At 36.2% G+C, this 26,630-nt stretch overlaps 1 protein-coding gene and 1 long non-coding RNA gene across 11 annotated transcripts; one reads left to right on the top strand and one right to left on the bottom strand.

Annotated features, from left to right (window-relative positions):
• The first annotated feature begins 817 nt into the window (after positions 1 to 817).
• On the top strand, positions 818 to 25,327 carry LOC147503252 (uncharacterized). 10 transcript variants are annotated; one of them, XR_015221949.1, is made up of 10 exons: positions 818 to 1,012; positions 4,716 to 4,853; positions 4,933 to 4,992; positions 16,568 to 16,670; positions 22,666 to 23,677; positions 23,757 to 23,841; positions 24,147 to 24,227; positions 24,329 to 24,507; positions 24,588 to 24,703; positions 24,993 to 25,327. XR_015221949.1 is itself a non-coding variant. In XM_086608012.1 (8 exons), exons 5-8 carry the CDS (start codon positions 23,511 to 23,513, stop codon positions 24,996 to 24,998), a joined length of 339 nt encoding a protein of 112 aa, XP_086464138.1. In that variant the 5' UTR covers positions 818 to 1,012; positions 4,716 to 4,853; positions 4,933 to 4,992; positions 16,568 to 16,670; positions 22,666 to 23,510; the 3' UTR covers positions 24,999 to 25,327. The 10 variants fall into 10 exon arrangements, 1 of the variants encoding a protein (XP_086464138.1); XR_015221953.1 differs by having other exon boundaries at positions 24,326 to 24,507; XR_015221951.1 differs by having other exon boundaries at positions 24,323 to 24,507.
• Positions 11,620 to 12,531, bottom strand: LOC147503253 (uncharacterized). The gene is made up of 2 exons (XR_015221959.1): positions 12,034 to 12,531; positions 11,620 to 11,927 (listed from the first exon to the last, which is right to left on the bottom strand). It is a non-coding gene; the product is annotated as an uncharacterized LOC147503253 (long non-coding RNA).
• Positions 25,328 to 26,630: the final 1,303 nt, after the last annotated feature.

Raw genomic sequence — 26,630 nt, 5'->3', positions numbered from 1 at the left:
GGCGCAGCTTGTTGCACGTTTGTCCTAATTATTTGTAAAAATCCTTATTAGTATCAATAAAATTTCCAATATAATTAGATTTGGCCCGACCCGGCTCTCATTTGACCCTCAAAAATGAGAGTCGAAGGACGGATTAAGAATTTGAGTTTTCATACTTGACCCTACTCTACCCGGCTCTCAATACAAAATAGAAACAAAATGACCAGACTCTCAACCACGAGGGCTTTTATGATTTGAGGGGCGGGCTAGTCCAACCCAACTCTTTTATCACCCCTAAAACCAACCCAAATCCAACTTATTTGGGTTCAAGTCCAACCTGACCCTGCGCTACTCACCCTATAACTTAGAAATTTCTTAGGCTGAAGACTGCAATATTCTGACACGCCCATATACTGAATTCAGACCCGAGTCCGGTTCCTCTATAACCGGGTACAGAGATTGATCTCTGTACCACACACACACACGTCTCGTATCTCGACGCACACACACACATCTCGGAGTACACACACAGATATCGAAGCACACACACATCTCGATTTGAAATAAACGGTGAGATAATTCTGTAACCGGTTACAGAGATCTCGAACCCTTCAGACCCAATAAAGCATAAAACATAAAGCATAAAGCACGGCAGATATTGGGTTGCAGTCCATATTCTAACACCAATTGAGTCAAAAAGCTTAAAAGCCTACGTTGGTTTGACATTTCAAGACAAAGAAGACAAAGAACGTGACGTGTGTACGACGGCTATACGCAGAGATTGTGTGGTTTTAAGACCCATATATAGACACGTCACGTCAGCTAAACGCTAAAGCTCATGTTGTCCCTTCAAAACTTCACTACTTACTTCTTCGCCGTGTTGTTATTCAGGAAATGGCTCTTGGTTCCAATCTCGGCCAGGAAATGTAGGAGATAACTATATTACAGGATTTTTTCCATGGCTTTCCATGCTTCGTTTTTTCGTTTTTTACAACAAATGAGGAGATCTTCAGCTTTCAACTACAAATACAAGGTAAGAGAAAAACTACCCACGACAAGTTTGTGTTTTTAAGTTTTAACCACGTACCAAACAACAGTTTTCTACTTTTCTTAGGCATTTTGAGTAGTTATGAGCTATTCCTAAAATTTGGTTTAGCACTTTTATGAGATACGACTATGAGTAAGTTTCTGATCTGACATAAGGAGATGTTTTTAGATGAGATTGCATGGCACAAAACATTCTTCTTTCGGTCTTCATTCCATTGAATTTCCATTAAAACCCACACTTGTATTCGCGACCATATAGATGTGTTTCAACTTTCAACATTGTTCGTTATGTCACCACATATTTAAATTCTTTTTTTATACATGTAATGGGATAGAAACCAACATCCATATCAATTAATCTTGATATCAACAACAATTTTTACTAACTACCATTAAATTGAAATCTCAATTGAATATGCTTAAATCGGTTAATACTTTAATGGTTGCTGAGAACGATAAAGAAAAAACGATTTAGTATGTGGTTTTCAAGTGACAGTGAAAATTGATATTACGAAGATCCTTTAGCTGTAAACTATAGTTACTTTTGATGCACGGGGGTCAAAGCATTTTGATTTTACAAGCGTGCAAAATTGCAAATTTTTGTATTGCTTTTCTGGTTTTCTGTTTCACTTTTAAGAGAGGTTCGATATGTCAGTTGGGGAATTCAGAATTACTTTTGATGCTTCATGTTGATTAAATTTGATATTTCATGCAGTGTTGATATATTGTTATAATATTTTTCAACAAGTTCATTTTGTTATCTAGAAATTGGGCTCTAGACACTTTATTTAGTGTGTTTTTTGTCTAGAGAAATACTAATATTATATTTTGATTCTACTTCAATTTTAATAACACGTCACTTTTTGGGTGTATTAACTGGTTTTAAAATTTCTTATTTCTCCTTTTTACCCTTTCATTTGTAACTGTCAATTTCTTCTACAAATAAATAATATGAAAATCTAATGTGTGCAGACTGTAGGTGTGTGTGTTAATCGAGACCACTCATTAAATAAGGGTGCGTGTGCATTGCTCCAAGATGTATTGCAATCAAATAATACAATTGTCTTATAAAAAAAACCATTTGTCCTTTCACAATTTGAATTATATCAAACAAAGTTTAAATATGCTATTCAAAATTATCAGATATGCATTTTAAATTGTTAAAGCTGTATTGAAATTAGTTGTAATCAACATTACTTTTTTCCGTTTTTGAAGTTGATGTTTTCCACAATGTTTTGGTCTCTCTAGAAATTCATTTCACTTTTAATTAGAATTTTGTAGATTTCAGATGAATTTTAGTTATTTTGATTAACCCACTACTCTTTTGGTTTGTAGTTTTTTTTTTTGTTGGTAGTTAGTTTTTTTAGTTAGGACTAATAAAAAAGGTCAAAATTGTAAAAGTCAGTCTGAAATTTGAGACAGATGTCAAATTTCAGTTTTTATAGAGGAAAAACAAAAAAAAAAGTTCGCTATTTTCTTTGAACTTAAGAAATTTGCGTCTGTGTATCTATACCCAATTTTCTGATTTTGTTATAATGATTTATTCTCTCAAAATGCAAGTTGTCTATTCTATTCTCGATGTCTGGTAATTGTTACACTTTGTCTCACTTGATATGTTACTAGTATTCTCATATCATTTAAATTTTTAAGGGTTAATCACAAAAGGAAAAAAGAAGACAGAAAATATAAAACAAAAACACGTTGAATTAAAGATTATGACAGAGCAGCCTATTGAATGTGGCAGAGAAGATTTATTCCACTACCGGACGTGTTCTCCATTTGATGATATTATGAAATACCTATGATATCTTTTCACATATCAGGGAATGACTCTCAAGGACAAAAATGCCAAAAAAGTAACTCTCAATGACACTTTTTTATTTTTGTAACTCTCAAGGACCGGGTAAATGAAAGTTCAAGTATACCCTTGACGTGAAATAAAAAACGGAACGAGTAGATGAAATGTTAAGTATACCCATGACGCGAAATAATTAACGGCCCAGCCTAGATGAAACGACCTGGTGTATTTAGTATGAACATTGAATGTTCATACATGAACATTAAATGTTGATAGTTTTTGGGTATGAACATTCAATATTCATAGTCCTTTGGGTATGAACATTCAATGTTATTCAATGTTTACAGTCTTTGGATATGAATATTGATTGGGTATGAACATGCGATGTTCATAGTGAACATTCAATGTTCAGTCCTTGGATATGAAAATTGATTGGGTATAAAAATTCAATGTTCATAGTCTTTTGGATATGAACATTCAATGTCCATACATGAACATTCAATGTTTATAGTCTTTGGGTATAAACATTAAATGTTCATAGTCCTTTGGGTATGAACATTGAATGTTCAGTTCTTTGTCTATGGACATTGAATGTTCATAGTCCTTGGTCCTTTGGGTATGAACATTGATTAGGTATGAACATTAAATGTTCATAGTGAACATTCAATGTTCATAATCATTGGGTATGAACATTGATTGAGTATGAACATTCAATGTTCATAGTCATTGGGTATGAACATTGATTGAGTATGAACATTCAATGTTCATAGTCTTTTGGGTATGAACATTCGATGTTCATAGTACTTGGTCCTTTGGATATGAACATTCAATGTTCATATATAAATATTCAATGTTCATAGTCCTTTGGGTATGAATATTCAATGTTTATACATGAACATGAAATGTTCATAGTCCTTGGGTATAAACATTGAGTGGGTATGAACATTCGATGTTCATATTCCAAGGACTATGAACATTCAATGTTCATAATCCTTTGGTATGAATATTGATTGGGTATGAACATTGAATGTTCATAGTCCTTTTGGTATGAACATCCATTGTTCATAGTCTTTGAGGGATGAACAATCAATGTTCATAGTCCTTGAGTATGAACATTGAATTGCGTATGAACAATAGATGTTCATACCTATTCCGTGTATGAACAATAGATGTTCATACCCAATAAATATAAAATATTACGTGTCACGTCCTAAATAAACGGTTTCGTGTCCAATTATTGTTCAAATACGGTTCCAACTACTCTTTTTGCACACATTTCCAAAAAACAGCGAAACCAAAAAGAAAACTAACACAAACAATAAAACCCTAGATTCATTTTTAAACCAAAATTGTCTCCAAAATCAAAATCAAAATATATCAAATGGACGAAAATGTGTCCAATACTGAGAATTGCAATAAGCTTAGGTATGAGAACGACATTTACTGTGAAGAACACAAACAAGAAATATCAAATGTCATACAAATTATTGTAAATGATACGGTTGAAGAAAAAGTTGGAGGAGATGAGGAGGATAGAACAAAAGTAATTGTTGAGAGTGAAGATGACGAAAAAACAGATACCGATGATGAAGATGGAAATGCAGAAGAAAAAGAAAAAAAAGAACAAGGAAAAGATATAAAGGTTTTTTTTTAAAATTTTTGTTTTTATTTTTTGAAATAAAGTGGTATGAACACTCAAACAATGAGTGTTCATACGTCTGTTTTTACATATTAGGATTTAAATATGTTAGGACCGTATAGAATAGGAAATAGGCATGAACATTCATTGTTTATACTCATATTAGACTATAAATACTCATATTCATGTAGTATAGCATAATATTAAATATGTATGAATACTGATTTTTCATAACTTTGTTTTGCATGTTAGGATTTGAATGCTGGAAATCAAGAAGCACATCAACAACAAGATGGAGGAGAAGATGATTTGGAGGTTCCAATAAAAGTACATTTACATTAGGAATTACTCAAAATTCTGTATGAACATTAATTGTTCATAGTCCACTGGGTATGAATATCGATTTCATCCCTTTACAATAACAAAACTATGTTTATAATTTGCATGTCTGACCTTCAATTATTTGCAGTCTTTAATCCGAGGAAGGACGAAAAGAAATTTGGAGAAGAAGAAAGTCGATAAGTCCCCTGTGAGTAGATTTGTGAGTAAAAAGTTATGTTTGAGGTCTGCATAAAAAAAAAAGAAATCGGAGTCGAGCAGCGTTGTCGTCCAATCTAAAAAACTTAAGACAAAGAATACTAATAAAGGGAAGGTTGTGGTCAAGAAAACTAGGAAAGAGAAGGTGGTGGAAGAGAAGGAAGATGAGGAAGATGAGAAGGAGAATGTTAAAGGTATCACAGTAGCACCTGTGCAGCTGCGAAGTACCTTCTCACACATGATAAGTTTGGTACAAAAACTCAAAGAAGTGGGGATTCCAAAAGAACATGTCGATGAAATGAAGAAGACACCGTTCTGGTTTATGTTTGATGCATTATACAACTGTGAGATTGTTGAAGTAAACAAATTTAAGCCAAACAAAGAAATATTCTATCTCTTGGACAATTTCAAATTAGAACCTGATGAGGCATTTGAGATTGGTAAGAGAATGGTAAAGCTAACTGTAGAGGAGGTTAGTCTCATGTTTGGGCTGCCTATCACAGAGACTTTAGTGCAGTTAAATAGGACTGTTGGAGATGATGAAAAGAAAACCAACTTTATTAAAAACTACTTTAGTGATGCCAACACCAGATATTCCAAGTTTCATGTTGAAGATGGCATAATGAGGACTTTGGCAACCACTGATGAGCAATCAGCTGAAGATTTTGCAAAGCTGATGTCGCTTTTCATGTTGGTTACATGTTTCTTCACCAATGCCAATTACAGAGCATCATGGCCATTGATCAAGGCTGTTGACAGTTTGAATACAATTAGAAATCTGTCTTGGCCAACTGCCATACACAAAGAGTTAATTGATGCTACCATTGAATACAAAGAAGCAAAAAAATAGACAATCAATAGATGCACTATAATATTTTTGGTATATTTTTTTAACTCAATATCTTTAGTTTATGGTTGTTTGTCTGTTTTTATAACAATTGGTGGGTATGAACACTCAATGTTCATAGCTATTGGTGGATATGAACAACCAATGTTCATACATGGATACCTATTGGTGGATAGCTAATGCTAGGTATGAACAATCCAATGTTCATAGCTATTAGTAGGTATGAACAGCTATTTCGTGGGTATGAACAATGAATGTTTATACATAAATACTTATTGGTAGCTATGAACAACCAATGTTCATAGCTATTGGTTGATATGAACAATGAGTGTTCATACATGGATACCTATTGGTGGGTATGAACACTCAATGTTCATAGCTATTGGTGGATATGAACACTCAATGTTCATAGCTATTGGTGGATATATATGAACAACCAATGTTCATACATGGATTCCTATTGGTGGATAGCTAATGCTGGGTATGAACAATCCATGTTCATAGCTATTTGGTAGGTATCACTACAAAAAAACAGTCAAGAAACAACGGCCCATAGCTGTTGTTTATGAAGAAACATGTGCTATATTCCGTTGTTACGGCCGTCACAAAAACCGCTGTAGTTTTTGAAATACAACGGCCCGGGGCACTTGTAAAGTTTAAAAAACAACGACGGCTTTTAACACTTGTAAAATAACGACGGTTAAGTCGATTACATGTTTCCCTTTAAATTCGTCCCCACCTACATTTGGAATATAACAAATGACTCAAGCCGTTGTTTATGGGATAAATGTTTCAATCGGGCTCTTCTTTGTCATTTATTTATTTAGCATTTTTTTTTTTTTGGTACCTGATAGAAACAAAATATATTCCTATAAAGCTATAATCAAGAACAATAACAAAATATAAAACAATAACAAAACCTAAATCACGAAGAAAATATTTTCATTGGATACTTGAAACTTCAACAAAAAAAAATCCCATCCAACAACTTGAACAAATCCTATCCTACAACTTTGTACACAACCAAATCTTTCATATAACTTAAGAAAGTAGTTTAGATTACATTAGTAAAGGCTTTAGGCCATGTAATAGAAGATCCCATGTCAATGTCACTAAAGGTCTTTCCTCTAGCACCAAACAACTCAGCATTAAATTCTAGGATCTCGTCCACTATAATCCGATATGCATTCTCAGGTACATCCTCTCGATCACCAAGCATTCTTCCAATGGCAACTACTCTTCTCCCCATGCTTTGCAGCTCATACGTTTGTGCAGAACGTGATACCATTGGTCGCCTAGATAATGAATGACCAGTTGTCTGCGATGAACAAGATATAAAGTAATAAGAAAATCTCAATACGACAAACATGTCAACTAGCAGATTCATATGTAAAATCAAGAGTTGTATAACAAATATATAACAATATTATATATTTATAGTTGATAACTTCTTGCAGACTCAACAATGAATAAGTAAACTTGGCAGCTTTATATATAAGCAAGAGGAAATTAAAGCAAAAGAAACCAAGTCATTTACAACATCCCAAACACTCAAAGAAAAAGGAAGAAATCCAATGATTACAAAACATCAAGTAGACATCAACAAGTGGCATCTTCATGTATAAATGTGTAATGCTTCTTAATCACTGGTGCCTTGACTATAATGTCGGAACTAATACAGGAGCTCTTCATTATTTCATTTGGCATTGCTCAAAGCTAAAAAAGAAGAAAAGAAACCATATTGTACTATCACGGTTCCATCTTACAAGATTTAATAGTCTAATACCAAGGAATTTGCTAAGATCATGTCCTCGTATTCTAGATGCACAATTTATATTCCTTTCTCTTGTTTATTTCTTCCTAGTCCTACTATTTTATTGGCTGTTCTATTATCTTCTCACACTTGTATCTTTATGTTATATATATACAATATACTACAACTTAGATTTTCATCTCAAAATCTTAAGCGGATAACATAAATAAGTCTTATTGAATGCTAGCTCGAGTATAATAAGATGGCATCGTGCTTGATAAGATCCGATCCTCATTTCAACCAACCCTATCTTTTGGCGGTTGAATGATATAAGAGACCGCCAAGTACCAACAAAGATGTAAATAGATGATGTTGGTCGCATCTGATCTACCAACAAAGAGTTGTGTGTGTTATATAAGAATTTTGTTTGATAGGCGAAGATGGGCAACATATCGTGTTAGACTTAAAATAAAACAATCGTTTGGTATGGTTGACTTAGTTGATAGCGCACCGAGGCATGAGTAGGGGTGGTCATCGAGTCGAGCGAGCCGAGTATTGGCATGCTCAGATTCGGCTCGTGAGTTTTCGAGTCGAGTTCGAGCCGAGCTCAAACTCAAGGTCGAGCTCTACTTTGTGCTCAAACTCGACTCGTTTTGAATTACGATTAGCTCGAGCTCGACTCGGCTCGACTCATTTTACAAAACGAGCTCGATTGAAGCTCGAGCTCGAAACTAGCTCGTGAGCTTGCATCTGGAAACAGTAGCATATTTACTCAAAAAATCCAAAAAAAACATTACATTTCATATTTCAGTTTTCACAATGTAAGAAGCGAATCCAAACTACCATCAACATCCAAAAGCTATTACTGACTTCCTCTCCAAAAGAAGTTGTTGAATAAGATGTGGGAGAGCCATGCCCTTAGAACACGCTCGAAGGAAGGTTTTTATTCCAGCTGAATCTATAGGAAAGTCTGAAACAAAAGGCTGCAGCTTCCGATCCACAATCTCGAACTGGGGCGAATGAGGAAAGCTGCCTTCATAAAGAAAGACAGCTGGATTGAGTTCCACAGCAACACTAAGCTCAAAACGAACTCGAACTCGAAACGAGCCTAAAACTAAGCTCATATTTGATTCATATTATTTCATGAGCGAGCACGAGCCGATCTCAAAACGAGCCGAGCACCGAGTTACTCACGAGCACCGAGTCTCATGACCAGCCCTAGGCATGAGTCATGGTCAAGATTTTGTCGGTAAATGACTAAATGTAATTTATACCAGCGCGGAAGCGCAGTTAAACTTACTGCTGACAAAGTCCAATCTAAGAAGTTCAAAACTTCAAACCAACCATTGGATTAACTAGAAACAGCTACCGTTAGTTACAAAATCTTTTAAGTACTTTAGACTTTGGTAAAGGATAACGTAGAAAAAGCAAGCATTACTAAAAATATTAGTCGGCTAGAATTAGTGGTTGGTTGATTGGTTGTTATTATCTATGTTAAAACAACATAAAAATATTGTTCTTTCATCAAGCTAGGAAAAAAGGATGAAGTACATTTTATAATTTTAAAAAGACTGTCATCTGAAGCTCTTTTCGTTTTTGATAGCATTCAGTTTTAAGAGTTCCTGATATTACTCTATCGCATCACTGACCTCAATTCACAAGTACAACCTTAGAGTTGTGGCTTATTTGTCTCTATTCACCCTAAATCAGTTCCAATCGAGGTTTACGAAAAGGTATCAAACTAACCAACTGGATCATTTATGTTCCTAGGTAATAGTTACTTTGCAGGTTTACTTTATATTTTGTTTTGGGTCCACGTAAAACCAACCAGTTCTTAACAAGCGCACTACGACCCCTAGCAGGCAATAAAAAGCTACTGCAAGTTCAAAGATTTTGGATTTACAACACCACTTAGAAAGATATATTGCTTTTCAAGTCCTTGATGTCTTTCTGCTAGTAACCGGGAATGTGACAACTTCCTCCATCAACCAAGGCGATATCGTGCATTTGAGCCGGTTTCTTCCCAAAAAAAGAGAAGTAATTATCTCCCTAAGATCAAGCACCGAATAATATAAAGCTGCTGCTCCATATGCCCTAGTTGAAACAATAACGGTAAAGAAGTATGGACTAGCTTTAGACCTTGTTCTAAACCATGCTGGAGAGATTCAGGAGAAGACTCGAGCTTAAAGAAGTCGGAGCTGATGAGAGGTGGACAAACCAAGAAGGCCATAAGATCAAGGAGGTTTTAGACCTTGTTCTAAACCATGCTGAAGAACTTCTAGCAGTGGAGGATGACCAAGACTCCACTTTTACAGCAACGTTAGAGATGACAGCAGTGGAGGGCATGCAAGGCTTGACTTATACACCACGGGGAATGACTCAGACGAGACCTAACATCCGGTTTTAGCCTAATCCACTACAATCGTGGTCAATCTTTCTCAGGCTATCGAATCAGCCATGGCTCGAAGAAGAGGAACAAGGATTTTTTTGCACACGGATATGACTCAAACAGAATAGCCCTTCGGGGTCACTTGAACCGGATAGCCCGCGGCGATGGAATTTGGGGCGAAAGTCTCATCCAGCCAACGACGACGTGGAATGGTGGTTTGGTCTCCCGCCTACCCTACCCGAATGAGCTATGTGTAAGGGAACACAACAAAGACTAAAAGTAAAAGTAATATCACTAAAAGCACTTGGGCTGAGGTGATAGGGAACACAACAAAGAAGAAGAGATGAATTGAGCTATGTGCAACCAACTATAATTAACGGTAAGCCAATTATTCATATAGGATTATGTAGTGATAGCATCTTTACGATTTGCAATTTACAAGTTAAAATGGTACACTAATTTTAACCAAATACGATCGATGGAGAGTTCGTAGAGATTCACGTTGGTGCTCCCTCATTAATTCCTTGCATTCGAAACATTGCATTCACTTGTGGATCAGATCTCCATTTGTGTCCTTTTCCCATCAATCACCTTTGCTTCAAATCATCTATTTGGCTTTGGAATTCCACCTTTGATCTTTCCGCTTCTTCTCTTTCCTTTTATAAGGAGCTGCAACCATAAGAGTGGTCTTGGAGACACCACTACCCAAGCCTAGTACTTTCGACCCTTCCATCCTTTCCAAAGACCTACAAACTCATTTTTACCCACATTGGGATTAATTTTAGAAGAATAATTGTAAAATTAATATATAAAAAGTATATATTAAACAAGAAACACACCTCTGCAACAGGGTCATGGTCCAAATTCTTGTGTTTGCTACTCGGGTCACGAGCAACAATTTCATTGATTTTTATTTGTAAAGTGAGAACAAAAGTAAAATCAGTTAAACTTACTTCTCTTGACTATAAGAATAGTAAATATATATTTCATACCATTTTTTGTCTGACTTCCTCTGAAACAAATGTTCCATTCTTTCTAGTATGAGTCACCACGAATATATCAGTTCGAGAGGGGGGATTAGCAGGATCATTAGCAACCTATGAATAAGAATATATCATCCCTTTAGTCACCTGAATAAGAGCTATTAGTTCTATAGCTCATACAAAAATGCATCCTTCTGCGAATAGAAATTTAGTAAGATAAAATAAAACACAAATTGTTCCACAACAACACTTACTACAACTGATCATAGAATACCCGTAGTTTAATCAAAACTTAGCGAGTGAATATTTTACTTTGCTTTAGTTTACTAATCAAGCATCTTCCATATAAGGACCTCCCATATAAGGACCTCTTCTCATATTTACCTCTCACAGAATCTAAGTGCATCTGTCGACTAGAGAATGAAGGAGAACATCTAGAGGCACATGTCCTAATATCCACAACTGTGACCTATATGTTTAATTGTTAAAACTTGGATCTTACCTAACTAAAAGAAAGACAAAAGGATGGTAGACAAGCAAAACAAGCAATTTGCTTATTTATGACTAAGAAATAACAAAAGAAAAAGAATGGGCTAAAGCATTTTTTGTATACCTTATTGATCATCCTTAAGGATTCATAGTAGTATTTGATTATAACTTACCATTTCTTCTATAGTCCTTGCGATCCTCTTTACCGTCGTGTGTGTGGATTCTTCATCATTTCTCTGTTTTCTTTCCCCTTTCAACAACGAAGGCATGCGAGCTCAGTTGACTCCATGTCAACAAATAGATCCCACTCTTCTTTCTTCACACCACTTTTACGATTCCGCTTTCTCTCTAGGATTGTATCATATTGGTCACAATGCTTCCGAAGACTAGACTTCCAATTCCTCCACATGTTATTTGCTTTGTGTTGTTGTTGGCTTCGATATTCTACTGGGACATCGAACCAACTCTACCAAAACAAATTCAGAAATCAGCCATATATATCTATAGTGTGGAGGACATCACTCTACACTGTTGAAGCAAAACAAGCAATTTCGAATGAAAGACATACTCACCAAGATACCATTCCACAAAAGATTTATCGCTTCAACAGGAACAAGGGTCCATTCAGAGTAGTGTGGAGGACAATGTTGCCTTGTAAGTTTCCCTAGTCGTGAAGCATATTTCACTGCATTTGGTCCAACCGCCTTCCCATCAACATTGAAATGAACTTCTATTCTCACAGGAGGTGGGGCTACATAACAATATAATAGATTGTTAATTATACACATACATAAGAAATAAAATAAACTAGAGTGATAAAACTTTCAAATATTAAAAATCTCACCCTCAGGCTTAGGCTCAGGCTCAGGCTCAGGCTTAGGCTCATGCTCATGCTCATGCTCATGCTCATGCTCGCTAGATTGCTCCTCCGACATTAGCATTTGATCAAATGTCGGATGCGACATGTATACCTAATATCATGCTCAAAACATAGCAATTCAACTTAATATCATGTTCAAAACAAAACATCCATTTACTATTACTAATTCTAACAATCAATTCCTCTAAAAGAAACTTAGAAAAAAAAAAAAATATATATATATATATATATATATATATATAATATATATATATATATATATATATATATAGGTTTTCCCAAGAACAATCTAAACCTGGTATCTACAAAAAAACAATCTAAACCCAAGAACCATGTCATTTATCTAATTCTTCCACAATGTCATTTACTAATTCTCATTTCCTCTTCACTCATTTTGCCTCAAAACCAAAGGATCCTCAAAAACGTCCACACCTTGATTCAACCTCTTTGGAGCATCCAAGACAACATACCAATTGTCCCTTGTTGGATCCTTGCAGTTAAAAACTTGAGAAGCTTCGGATGCACAAATAAATGGCTCGTCATTTTCCTTATATTTTCCTTTGAACCTCCCAAGGTTAACAAATACTAAATTTGTTTCTCGATCAACCACACATCCATTTACTTTATCTCCAATCAGCACCCAATCGCAATAGAACACCACTTCTTTGAAATCGAGTAATCCACTTCAAGTATTTGCCTAATGATGTCGTAAATAAGTAGCTTGTTTCTCCACGAGGTTCTCGATCCTTCGCGCGACTTGCTCTAAAATTAGTAAAAGCATTCATTGAAACCCCACTATTTTGGGTTGACTTGGCGTTCGGACCCCCGCGATTACAAAAACATGTATCCATTGTGCTCATATCGTCATAACGAATTGGCTTCAAAGCTCGGACCCATAGCAAGCCTTTTCAAGGTCAGCCGCCTTCTGATTTTGTAGTTGTTGTCTTAACCAAGGAACGATTCCAATGGCTTTTCGGTTGCTACATTCCTTTTTCGACGTCGACCACTAGAAGGATGAGATGTATAGGGTTCAACGTATAACCGGGTACTTCCTGTAATTTAAAACAACTTTAGATTTGAATAAATTTACATGAAATTTGAAAGTAATGAAGAAAAAAAATCAGATTTTACTTACGCCCCCATTCAAAGCATTTTGAGGACAATGTTGCAAAAGCCATTTCTTGCACTTGTTCAGTATTGCAAATTGGACAAAATGTACCTTGTCCCCTTTTTATTAGTAGTGAACTTTCCTCTTTTATGGCTTCCTTTTCTCGCTTTAGGCATGTACTCCATGCAATATCTTACTGATTCTTCCATAATGTACCGTTCATCAATACACCCTTCTACATGTGTCTTATTCATCACGTTCCCTTTGTATATTCTCATCATCCTTACATAAAATAAATCAGAGACACAATAATTTCATATATGAATAGCATAAAATGAGATAAATATATATCACATACCGCTCAAAATGGTACATCCATCAAAATGGAACAGGTCCATTAGTTAATGCCTCCTCCGCCAAGTGCACAACAAGGTGTATCATGGGAACAAAAAATGAAGGAGGGAAATACTTTTCAAACACACATAAAGTTTCCACAACACGTTTTTTCATGATCTCGAGCGTCTCACGGTGAATAATTTTGAGCACAAGACATTGAAGAATAGCGACAATTGCAAGATAGCAGCACACAAAGGCTTATGCTTTTTGTATGCATGCATTAGTAAAACTGGGAGCAATTGTTGCATGAGGATGTGGTAATCATGTGAATTCATGCTCTTGAGTTGAAGCTCCTCCATATTCACATGATGTTTCCAGTTTGAACTATACCCTTTGGGAACTTTCAAATCAACTAGAGTTTGACATACCAACTGTTTTTCTGATTTCGACAAAGCGAATGGAGCTTTAGGCAAGAAAATCTTGCCATTCTCTTCAATAGGCCACAAGTTCTTCCTTATCTTCATTTCTTTAAGGTCTAGGCGAGCTGCAAGACCATCCTTATTCTTCTCTTTTGTTCCCATGATTGTCCCAAGGAGATGTTCAGCAATATTTTTTTCTGTATGCATCACGTCCACATTGTGTGGATTAAATAACTCCTACATTTACACAAAACTGAAAATGTTAAAATACCTAATATATTATAATATATAACACTTGTGATCACGAAACATTTTAAACTTACCTCCCAATCGGCGGCAAGTCAAACAATTTTGATTTCTTGGACCATGCATATGAACCATTTTCATCGCCGTATGTGCTGGGGTCTTTTCCTTTTCTTGCTTAATTTTCCGTACACTGTGGGAAATGTTTCCACCCTCATCAATACCTCAGAACCAGTCAAGCGATTGGGCTTTTTTCTATGCTCTTCTTTTCCATTAAATTGCATTTTTTGGCTCCTAAACACATGATCATCTGGTAGGAATCTTCTAGTTGCCATGTAAGCTTCCTTTTTCCCATGTAATAGTCTGATTGAGTCGATATGTACACTACAAACTGGACAAGCATACTTTCCACCTGAGAGATGACCCAACGCCGGAAAATCATGTATCGCCCATAGCAAAATAGCTTTCATAGTAAATATTTTCTTGGAGTAGGCATCGTATGCTAGACTTCCAACTCTCCACAATTCAGTCAACTCTTCAATCAATGGTTGCAAATACACATCAATGTCATCTCCTGGGCTAGTTTTTCCGGGGATTAACAATGTTAACATTGTAAATTCTCGAGTCATGCAATAGAAGGGAGGAAGATTATAGGGAACCATCATGATAGGCCAGCAGCTATAAGAATTGCTATTCATTCCAAAAGGATTAAATCCGTCTGTAGCTAGTCCTAGCCGGACATTGCGTGGCTCACTTGAAAATTCAGGCCACTTGCGATTAACTGATTTCCAAGCAGAAGAATCAGCAGGATGGCATATGTAATCCTCATCTCCAACTGAATTTGTGTGCCACCTCATTTTCTCTGCAATCCACGGTATTGTGTATAATCTCTTCAGCCTTGGTGTTAATGGGAAGTACCTTAGCACCTTCCACGGAATTTTGTTCCCTTTATTCCTAAGAACAATTGACTTACATCCGCTTGCCTTGCCTTACACCGGACAAAACTCCCTAGTTGCATGCTCTTTCCAAAGATAGAATGCAATCATTATGACACGCGCGGATCACCTCATAGTCCATTCCCAAAGATTTGATCAAGTGTTTTCGCATTATAGGTGTCAATAGGTATAGTGCTCTCCTTTGGCAAAATAGCTTTTAACATTTGGAGCAACTCGTGAAACTATTGTCCGACCATCTATTTCTAACTTTCATACTCATCAACTCAATCATCACGGAAAGTTTAGTTTATCCATCTTCACACGAAAGGGTATAAAGGTTATCTTGCATCTTCCTTCAATTTTTGTAGTAATCATTACCATGTATATCTTCTTCATTTTGTGTGTCCGTCCACCTCGAAGTTCATCCATACAATCATCTAATGACTCGGGGATCTATGTGGGCATCGTTAACCAAATCAACCATCCTAGGGGTTGCACTTGAAGAAGTGCTAGGAATCCCCTTTTTAATGCCACTAGTGGGCAGTGGTTCACCATGAAAAGTCCACGTTGTGTATGTCTGATCAATACCAAGACGGATTAGATGGTCACTGACTTCAGATAGAGTCTTTTTCCCATTAACATTACGACATGCTACACATGGACAGCAGTACCATCCATCGTTTCCCGGTTTGTTTTGAGCAAATGTGAGGAACGATATGACACCATCAAGATATTCCGTAGAAGCTTGAGGTGCTTTCATCCATGCCCTGTTTGGGGGTACTGAAGACATTCCTACTATACAAAAGAATGAGAACTAAATATAATATTAGCAATAAGCACAAGTTCAAGCTAGCAACTGCTAAATACCAAGACAAAATTTAATGGTATATCATTCATAATTCAAAATACTATCAATCACTAAAACACTATATGATCAAAAGACCTCAATATATGGGGATAACAAGACTCATTAGAGACTGCAACTCTTTAATTTGGATGAAAAAAAAAGGAAAACCCTAGAAACAAAATTTGATCAGTTCTTTGTAAGTCATATCTTCTAGAAACTATATTGAAGGGCTTATTTGATCAGTTCTTTGTAAGTCATATCTTCTAGAATAATCGTCATAAATATTTTTTCTATTTCTAACTTCTGGGCTTCTCGGTTTTATTTCTTCTCCTTCTTAGATCTCGTGATGCACACTAACACAAGTCACACACTAACACAAGAAGATCACCTCCTAATTTACAAGTGCACGTATTTACGCGGACATCGGCAAGGAAAGCAGAGGTAATAAAATCTTTAGTTTTTTTTTACTGTTCCAGTTGTTATTATTAGTGTTATTTTCCTTTTATGTATTATGTAGATCTTCTATACAAGGATTAAGAAAGTGCCCTGTAGATTGACGCTTACTGCTGACACCCCGCTTGGAGTATGGCTGCTTCCTTACCTTAAATATTTTCACATTCCATTTTATATTAAAGTCATTATATAAGAATCTATTGTTTTTAGTCTTACTAAACAGAGTGTTTGAATACTGATATTTTGCTTATATAAACACACACATATATACAAATTCCCTATATATAAAGATCAACCACTTTATTGAGTTACTTTTTGCTTTGTTGTGAATCATTTAAGTTCACAAGCTAATATTAGCCAAAATAGAGAACACCCAAACAATTCCGTAAGTGAAGAAGCACTACTAAGTAGTGTACTTGAGTTGATTGAGGTCGAAGAGAGGTGCCATGAAAAGAAATGGTCGCGAAGAGTGAGAAATCCATTGTTGCCATGAGGACGAAGCGTAACCTCTTGATTTTTCAGTATGGGTCGCAGTTTGATCATACTTCAGGAGTTGATTTTTGAAGGAAAGACTTTGTTTACTTCCTGCAAATTGCTTATGTAAGAACTAGTAGAAAGAAAGCTATTTGGAAAAAAATAAGGCGGCATTGATAGACCGTTGAATGAGAATGCTTGAATGGGAATCGTCTTAGCAACTGGCTATAGGCATGAGTCAAAGCTGCCGGGAAAGGAGAGACAATCTCTCATGAGAGAGGGTCGAGCAAGTGACAAATTGGGGAAAAAATAGGTAGGCCTTCTGAGCGGAGCGGTCATTTAGGGGCCTTGTTAGCGACCCATCATTCTTCCCTAAGTTGTCAGAGTTCGATCGAATCGATCAAGAATTTCGTCACTTTCAGAAACTAAATCTGAAGATTTATATAAATTATGAAATTCACTATCATTAATTACATCTTTAAGTTCCTCTTTAAGTTCATTATCAGATCTGCTATCAATACTACATAACCTAATACTACTCGAACGTAAGTAGGAGTACAAAAAAGTTTGGGTTGCATATTCATAGTATAAGGTTAAATAGTTGTTTTTCTGATAGTAGTATTAAGTGTGATAGTCGTATTTATTTGAATAGTCTTAGGTGTTATAGTTGTATTTCTGATAATGATAATTCAGATTATTCAAGTAATGATTGGATTTCGGAAAGTGCATTTCATGAACGTAAAGATGATATATCTGAAAGTAAAGAACCTACTTCAAGTGCATTTAATGATGATTATAAAAGTGAAGAATTTCTTTCTTTAAGTGCATTTCAAGAACTAAGTGTTCCACTTGCCTTCCCATAGCCCCCGGAGTGATGTTAATTGTGGTTAGAAGCAGCGGTATGGATGATCACCATCGATAAAGAACTAGTTTGCCTTATCGTCCTTCTTTCTTTGATTTCAAATGTCAAGAAGCATGATACCACAGGAAAGCAAGGGTAAAGTGAAGCATTTTCACATATATAGGTGATAGATCCTTTCCCGGTCCGCTGAATTGATTCGCAAACTTCGAAATAACCCGTATCATTGATGCGATATTTAGGTAATGAAATAGAAAGCCCTAGCCAACCGATTGATATACTTTCGTCGGCTACTCTAAAGCATCCCCGATGACAAAATCATCACCGAGAAGCTAGTATTTGACAAATCTCCCGCCGGGGTAGACGCATCCATGGCGACCGAGCCACACAAGAATGTGGTGACATAGAATAACAGGGATGATAGGAAGCCCAAGGGTGATAAACTTAAAGTAGCCTTCACCGAAAGTTAGGAGCCCAAATCTATTTTACTTGTAATCCGACTCAACCCAAGCATGGGCAACTACCTTGTTAAACAAACACTTTCGATCACCGTCCTCCGGAACTTAAGATAAGAGGAAAGCGGTCGATTCGCGAAGATAAATCATACGATCTTACCTTCATGCAACCCTTCAACCAGGAGGAGGTGCGCAGTTGATCGAAAGTTCCATCTTGTGGGATTTTACTTACGATCGACATACCACACTAATCATTCGCGGACGCAAGTAGTGCCCGCTTTCATTGTTAGCGTTAGGAATAGCGAATACTCTTCCGGCACCTTAAAACCCGGGCGACGGTCGAATACATTGTCAATAGATAGTCATCCGGAGGTCTCATACGGAATCTTTGACGACATACAAAACAACTAACTATAAGTCGGCCGGACCCGTCAAGACGAAAACCCGGATGAAGCGAACCTAGATTAAGTATTATGTAGTAATTGATTTCTTCAATACGGGTAAGAAGCTTCTTCCTCGAAGAGGGTCAATCTCCGGAAGGAAAGAAATAGCTAAATCTTTGGAACAATGTATTGCGAGGACCATTCTAACATATCGGTAGAAAAAAAGTTCACGCTCGGATAAACGGAAGCCTCCTCATCGGACCAAAATCCCAAGTCTTTTCGGCGCAGCCTTTTTTAGGCATTCTTGCTAATTCAAGATGGGCGATGCAGACGATAGAGACAGGCACCGCTCTGCAACAAGCCATTCTCGCTGTTGCACTCTAAGCATAAGACCTTAACGCACTCTGATCCTTAAGGAAGGTTGCTTACCTTGAGTTAGACAACCAAAATCCCGGTTTTAAAGATTGGTTGTATCTTACTCCCCGATCTTCCTTCCCTCGCTTTTCGGTTCTCTAAGGCACTTTATCTTTCCTGCCTTTCTAGTAGCTCCCCGCCGCTATGGTAGCTAGGGGAAGAGCTGAGTAGAGATATCTATATTAGGGTAAATCGCCATTAACTTCCTTCAAGTGCTTTTAGTTTAGTATGGCGGCCTCTAAGAAAAAAGTGGGACCTATGTTCCTCCTTGCTTTCTATTTTTTACGAAAGGTTCTTTCCGATTAGAAGAGATTAGGCAGGGTAGGAATGTATTATATGGTATTTATCTTGTTTCCTTTGTTAGTATGGTTATATCCATCCCAGCTAGATTTTCATAGATTCTCCCTATGGAAGAAACTCTTCTTTCGGAACTCAACGCATTCACCTATCTATTCTATTATGTCCTTCTCTTATGGATTCACATCCCAATATTGTGTTATCTTAAGTAGTGACAGAAAACCTTTCGGAGAAGCCGCAGAGGGAGCGCCATAAGCCCCAAGCGGCCTAGCCTAGCCCTAAGTGAGGATGTTGATTCTCGCTCTGAGTTTTCTTTTGGATTCGCGTAGTGATAAAATAATTTCCGATTGGCTTTCTTTGTTTGGTTTCCACTGACGGAATCTAATCTTTACGCCCAATAATAAAATTGGGTTTTTCCGTGAAAACTTAGGTGTTGAAGCATGGGGCGGCTTGAGGCCCATTCGAATGACCCGAAACAACGTTTTTTGCTTAAGAGAGGGGCCAAACTTCGGGGAGCCGTTGAGCCGGCTTTGCGGATCGGACCGCTGCGTTAAATCTTAGAGACCATCAAGCTCATCACTAGGTAAATCGAACGAGTCGAAACGGATGGTGATCGAGAGGTGGACATCTAGCCAAGCTCTAGCTGGTGGAGCAAGGGTTGAGGTCAGTAGTTTCAAATCCACAAAGTATTAAAAGCGCGAATCAAAGAGGGCTGGATAGAGGTTGCCAACCGGGATTTAGTATCCGACTAACTAATAAAAAGGGCTTGTTGCCCACTCTAAACTAAAGGAATTTTAGCTTACTTTGGGGGCTCCTCGGGGATAATAAGGTATAAAAAGAGTCTGAGATATGGGCTAGAGACCCTACTCTAAAATCGGTGTATGAAAGATTGAAAGGTCCCTAAAGAAGGGGATCGATCTTGGGAACGGGGGCTAAACGAAACTCCCTCGAAGGGAAATAGAAGAGCTTTTAAGCCACATTGAGAATGGTCGGTGGGGTCGAGTTAAAGGTATGTAAGCCGACATCGACGAGACATATCTTTGTTGTTTCAAAGAATCAAGAATAGGATTTCCTCCCTTTCGAGAGGTGATCCGCCAATACTTTTTCAACCTAAAGGTTTCTTGGGGCGAAGTTTGGTCAAAATGTAGTCGTTGAAGCCTTTCTTTTCAAAGAACATCTTACGTCTATGGACAACTCAAGTCTCGCTCTAAACACTTCAAGTCTCTACATCCAAGTATCCTAAGATTTGTATGGTTTAGCCATACACAACTACACGCTCATAAATTTTAAGTGTTTCCATTCAATTAAAACGGATACAAAACTCAACCATCCACTACACATATCCTCTAAAACACACCACGTCAAGGTGCCAATCGCGAAGAAATTCTATCCCCACATGGTTATGAAACATATTGCATATCTCACTTTCTCACATATACTTTAACCATTCAAATTGCTTTAACATTTTCTTCATATACTTATAACTAATAAATTTACATATCATCAACAAAACAATTTTATACCTTAGTCCTCTTAAACACGGACCTCAATATCCGGATCCAAATCCAAAACCTTAATCCTCCACGGCGTATCAAAACCTTAATCAACACTTTCCCCTTGCTCAATCATATCCATTCCAAACAATAACACTAACATGACCCAAGTGCTTTTAAACCGCTTACTAACCTAAACGCCAATTCATGCGTGAAATTATAACTAACAAACACCGTAATGATTCTTAGCTAACTTTTGTAATATAGGTAATGCCTTGTAAAACATCTTTCGTAGTCCTAAAACATCTCGTTAAGATGGAATGCTATGCTTATGATACCACGTATACCCAAGGATTAACTAAGAGGGCGTTGAAAGGTATCCTAGTTGTATCGCGTTACTACCACTCAATTTTTTTTTTTGAGCAACCCAACCGATTTTTTTACGGTGACTTAACATTAAATTTGTAATCTTTCTTGGAAAATTCAACCTTTTAAAAAAAATTGTAATCTTTGAAGAAAAATTCAACCTTTTAAAAAATAAATTGCAATTGGTTTAATATAACAACAACAAATTCAATTTTTCGACTAATAACAGATATTAATCAAAGAATTAAGATCAAAATATGTAGTACCTGCTAATTGGATGATCGAGCGAAACACATTCCACCAAAACCCCCCAAATTGAAACCGAAAAACTGATGGGAAAACAAATAAAATAATTGAAATATGAAGAATTTATACAAAAAAATAAAAATAAAGTGTTAATTGTTGCAAATGAGATTATATGATTACCTGAAACTAAGCTGTTGATGGCGACAGAACGAGATGAAAACAACAATTAAGATTTCCAAACGAACCTCAATATCTATTTTTCTCTCACACTTTGTTTAAGAAGAGAAGTAGTCACTATCTGATTTGTTTTGACGAAGGCGAATTCTCTCTCTCTCTCTCTCTCTGCTATATTTTTCTTATTTGCCCAATCGAAATTTAGCCGCGAAGTCTAATTTTTCGCGAAATAGTAGAGCAGGAATTAGCTCGTCAAAGCTCCAAATTCTATTATAAGAGGACGACGGCTATTGAGTTACACAACCACGGCTATGGGCTCAAGTTTTATTACGTGGGCTATTAACCGTCGTTTACGGCCGAATACACTTGTTGTTTTTTGGCCAATTTGGTGTAGTGTATGAACAATGAATATGAACAATGAATGTTCATACATAAATACCTATTGGTAGCTATGAACAACCAATGTTCATAGCTATTGGTGGGTATGAACACTCAATGTTCATAGCTATTGGTGGATATGAACAACCAATGTTCTTACATGGATTCCTATTGGTGGATAGCTAATGCTGGGTATGAACAATCCATGTTCATAACTATTTGGTGGGTATGAACAATGAATGTTTATACATAAATATCTATTGGTGGCTATGAACAACCAATGTTCATAGCTATTGGTGGGTATGAACACTCAATGTTCATAGCTATTGGTGGATATGAACAACCAATATTCATTATCTATTATTAGGTTATGAACATTTATTGGTTTAATGTTTTGGTTTATTGGTGTGTGAACTAATATGGCTTTCGTCATGTGCATTGCAGTTTTGGTTTTGTGAGCACTTTGTAGTCATCAAGAAGGTAGAGAACCATGAAACCAAATTCCCGAGATGTGCAAAGTGGAATTTGAAGACCTTACTTGATGCGTTCGAAGACACACCAATAACATAAATAGTCGCAAGTCGATTGTTTGTTGATCTTTGAAGCGGCAATGAGGATGAAAAGACTTTACTTCATGACATGTATAGTGATTTAGTCACAAACCATGAAGTAACAGTCCAGTCTACTGTAGAAAACATTGATGCATTGAAAATGGAGAACAAAGAACTGAAGGAGAGGGTCACCGAGCTTGAAAAGCAAATTATGTCTTCCAGAGATGAAATTGAAAAGTTAAAGGCAAAGTTAAAGGAGCAGCAAGAGAGGGGGGATATGTCTGATGAGGTTGAATTGCAACCTAATGAAGTAATGGATGAAGTTCACCTACCGAAAAAAGTGCAGCAGGGGCATCCTGATGAAGTCACGGATGCAGTCCACCCAGCTGAAGTGCAGCAGGGGCATTCTGACGAAGTGGCAACTAAAGTAACGAATGAAGTCCACCCACTTAAAAAAGTGCAGCAGGGGAATCCTGATGAAGTCACGATCTGATTCACCGGTTGAAGTGCATCGGGGCCTTCTCGACAAAGTCACAACCGGCCCGATGAAGTTCAGCCAGAAAGTATGTCGGAGAAGCCTTTGATGGTCCATCATTTGATCTTAGCGTAACCTTGTCACCTCGGATAAAGATGAGGATAAGGATGTCGAGGGAGCCAAGAAACATTGCTCACTTGTAAAGCGAGTCAAGGAAAATAAAGAAAGGAGAAGTAAAGTGATTGGTGAGGATTTTACTGGTGATGGGCGGAAAAAAAAAAAAAAAAAAATGTGACACTGGCAAGGGGGCTCTTGTTGATGACAGTACCGTTCGCCCTATGCTTAACCTGAAGACATGTCGATACTATATGGGTTTGGAAGAAACCCATCGAGAAGTCATTGACACGTTCTTTAAAATTGCGGACAGTAGGTAAGTTTAAGATACCATAAAATAATATTTTGAGTAAATATCTTGTTTGACTAATGGTTATTTCTTATGGTTTTTGAAGAGCTATTGCTTGGTCAAATAGAGCATTACAAATTCAAGGTGTTCTAGTTGAAGATATTTTCTTTGATAGAGAAATTGATCACCAGGTATTTTTAATTCATACCACAATTGGACTATGAACAATTATTGTTCATAATTTTTAGCTATGAACACTTATTGTTCATACCCACAATTCGACTATGAACAATGATTGTTCATAGTCTTTAGCTATAAACACTCATTGTTCATACTCCAGCAATGGGTATGAACAATCATTGTTCATACTCCAGCAACTTGCCAAGAATCTTGTAGCTATAATTAACCTTAGACAATTGGACTATAAACATTTTTTGTTCATAGTCATAAACTATTTATGTGATGCCAATTTAAAATAAACTTATCCATTCAACAGGTCATCGACTGGTGGGCGATAGAACTTCAACAGAGGAAGACTGGAAAAACAGAGACTTGTCTAGTATCTGCAAATTCTAAGGTGAATTTTTTATTACAAAAAAATATTGTTTCATTTATTATTATTGTCACATTCTTATTATTTCACACAATTGTTGACACCGAGATTGTTGGAAGAAGTAGGTTTGGAATCCATATTGAAGAGCATCGACTTCTCTTTGAAATTCATTGTCATTCCAATTCATTCGGACAATCATTGGACTCTTCTTGTGTTGGAGTTGGTGGAGGGACAATAAGCAAGATGGTATTACTTCAACTCCCTAAGCCACAAAAAAAAAGGGTTGGAAGTTGTAAAAAAATTGGTGAGTTCGACAATAAACACTTAAATTATATAAAAATTTTATGTTGAAATATAAAGAAATAACTTATTGTAATTTTACAGAAGAAGGTACTAGTTCAGTCAATAAACAATCTTATCACAAAAGGGGATTTGAAAATCCAGTCTGTCAATAATAAAGGAAGAATTCTTTCACCAAAATGTCCTCAGCAAAACAATAGGTAATTATTTATTTACAACCTGTGTTACATGTGTGAACTTTGATTGTTCATACCTATTGGGTATGAACAATGAGTGTTCACACCTCATATAGCTATGAACATTAGTTGTTCATGCCTCAGATAGGTATGAAAAATTATGAATAGAATGACTTTTCATGCATCAGATAGCTATGAACAATCATAGTTCATACCCATAGGAACTATGAATAATATTTGTTTATACACCAATACATATGAATACTATGATTCCTCATATTTTAGCACTGATTGTATATTCTCTAAATTGCAGCGTTGATTGTGGCATTCATGTGTGCAAAATGATGGAAATTTTGTATGAACAAGGTCATATGAATTTCTCCCAATTGATAAATGAAGAGGAAATACAAAATTAAACTTGCGCCCTCACATTGCATGCAGAATGTTTTCAGACTTGCCGAGAAGCTGGAGTAAAGATGATCATGATTTTCAGGAAAATTTTATAAAGGGAATGTTTGTTGAATGAATGTGAGATTTTAAAAAGGAAATGCATACTGAATGAATGTAATGAAGGCAAAAAAAAATTTATTTTGTGGTGTGTTTTGTGCAAAATGATATTTTGTTTATGAAAGTTAAATATTGGTGTTATTAATGTGTTATCTTATTATTATTTATAACTAATTTTTATTATATTTATATCCTTGTTCATAATTGATGTTCATATTTGTGGATATGAACACTCATTGTTCATACCTGGTTAAAGGTATGAACAATGAGTGTTCATATCTCCAATAGGTATGAACAATCAATGTTCATATTATTTTCTTTAAGCAGGTATGAACACTCATTGTTCATACCCTCAATTACGAACATTAACTATGAACAAAAAGTGTTCATACCTATTGGAGCTATGAACAATGATCCAATAGGTATGAACATTGATCCAGTTATGAACATGGATTGTTCATACCTATTTGGGAGTATGAAAATTCAGTGTTCATACATCAAACATGAACAATCATTGTTCATGACTACTTTGATTTCAAATATAATATGAGCAATCATTGTTCATACCTCAACATGTGAAAAGACATTGAGCTATGAACATTGATTGTTCATACTTATGCACACATGTGAAAAGACATAATTACCCTCAAAAGCGGTTTTGAGTGTTACGTGTCCATCATTTCTTGTTTTTACGATTTCAGTTACACACATTTCGAAAAAAAGAGCGCAAAGAAACCAAAACCGCAAACTAAACCCCATATTGATATATTTTCTTACTTAACTCAAACAATATAACAAAATCAAAATCAAACCCAGTAAAAATGTCAAACTCACCATTTGAAACCGACGAGAACTTGTGCGCAACGGAAAATTGCACGAATACTAGATTTGAAAACCAAGTTTATTGTCAAGAACACATCCAACAAATATCATCTGTTATTGACAATATTATGCTGGATGATTTGATGGAGGAACAAGAAGGAATTGCAACTACTGAGAATGATGATGAGAAAGCAGATAATTTTGTCCTTAAGAGCATAATATAAGTTGATGAGAAATCAGATGATGTTGGAGAAAATAAAGATGAAGAAGAACAACTACAACAAGAACCAGGAGAAGAACAAGAAGAGGATGTACTAATAAGGGTACATTTTTCAGTATGAACAATGATTTTTTTTGCAATGATAGTTCATAACTCTGTTCCCTATGTTAGTGAATGTTAGTTTATGCATGCATGTTGCACGGTATGAAATATTAGTGTATGAATATTGAATTTTCATAGTCCTTGGGTATGAACATTCGAATGTTCATAGTCCTTGGGTATGGACATTGATTTGGTATGAACATTCAATGTTCATAGTCCTTTGGGTATGAACATTCGATGTTCATAGTACTTGGTCCTTTGGGTATGAACATTGATTGTGTATGAATATTGACTGTTCAT

The sequence above is a fragment of the Coptis chinensis genome, chromosome 4 (assembly GCF_015680905.1).
Source record: "Coptis chinensis isolate HL-2020 chromosome 4, ASM1568090v1, whole genome shotgun sequence".
NCBI classification, from domain to species: Eukaryota; Viridiplantae; Streptophyta; class Magnoliopsida; order Ranunculales; family Ranunculaceae; genus Coptis; species Coptis chinensis.
This window is presented reverse-complemented; position numbering and strand designations above follow the sequence as displayed.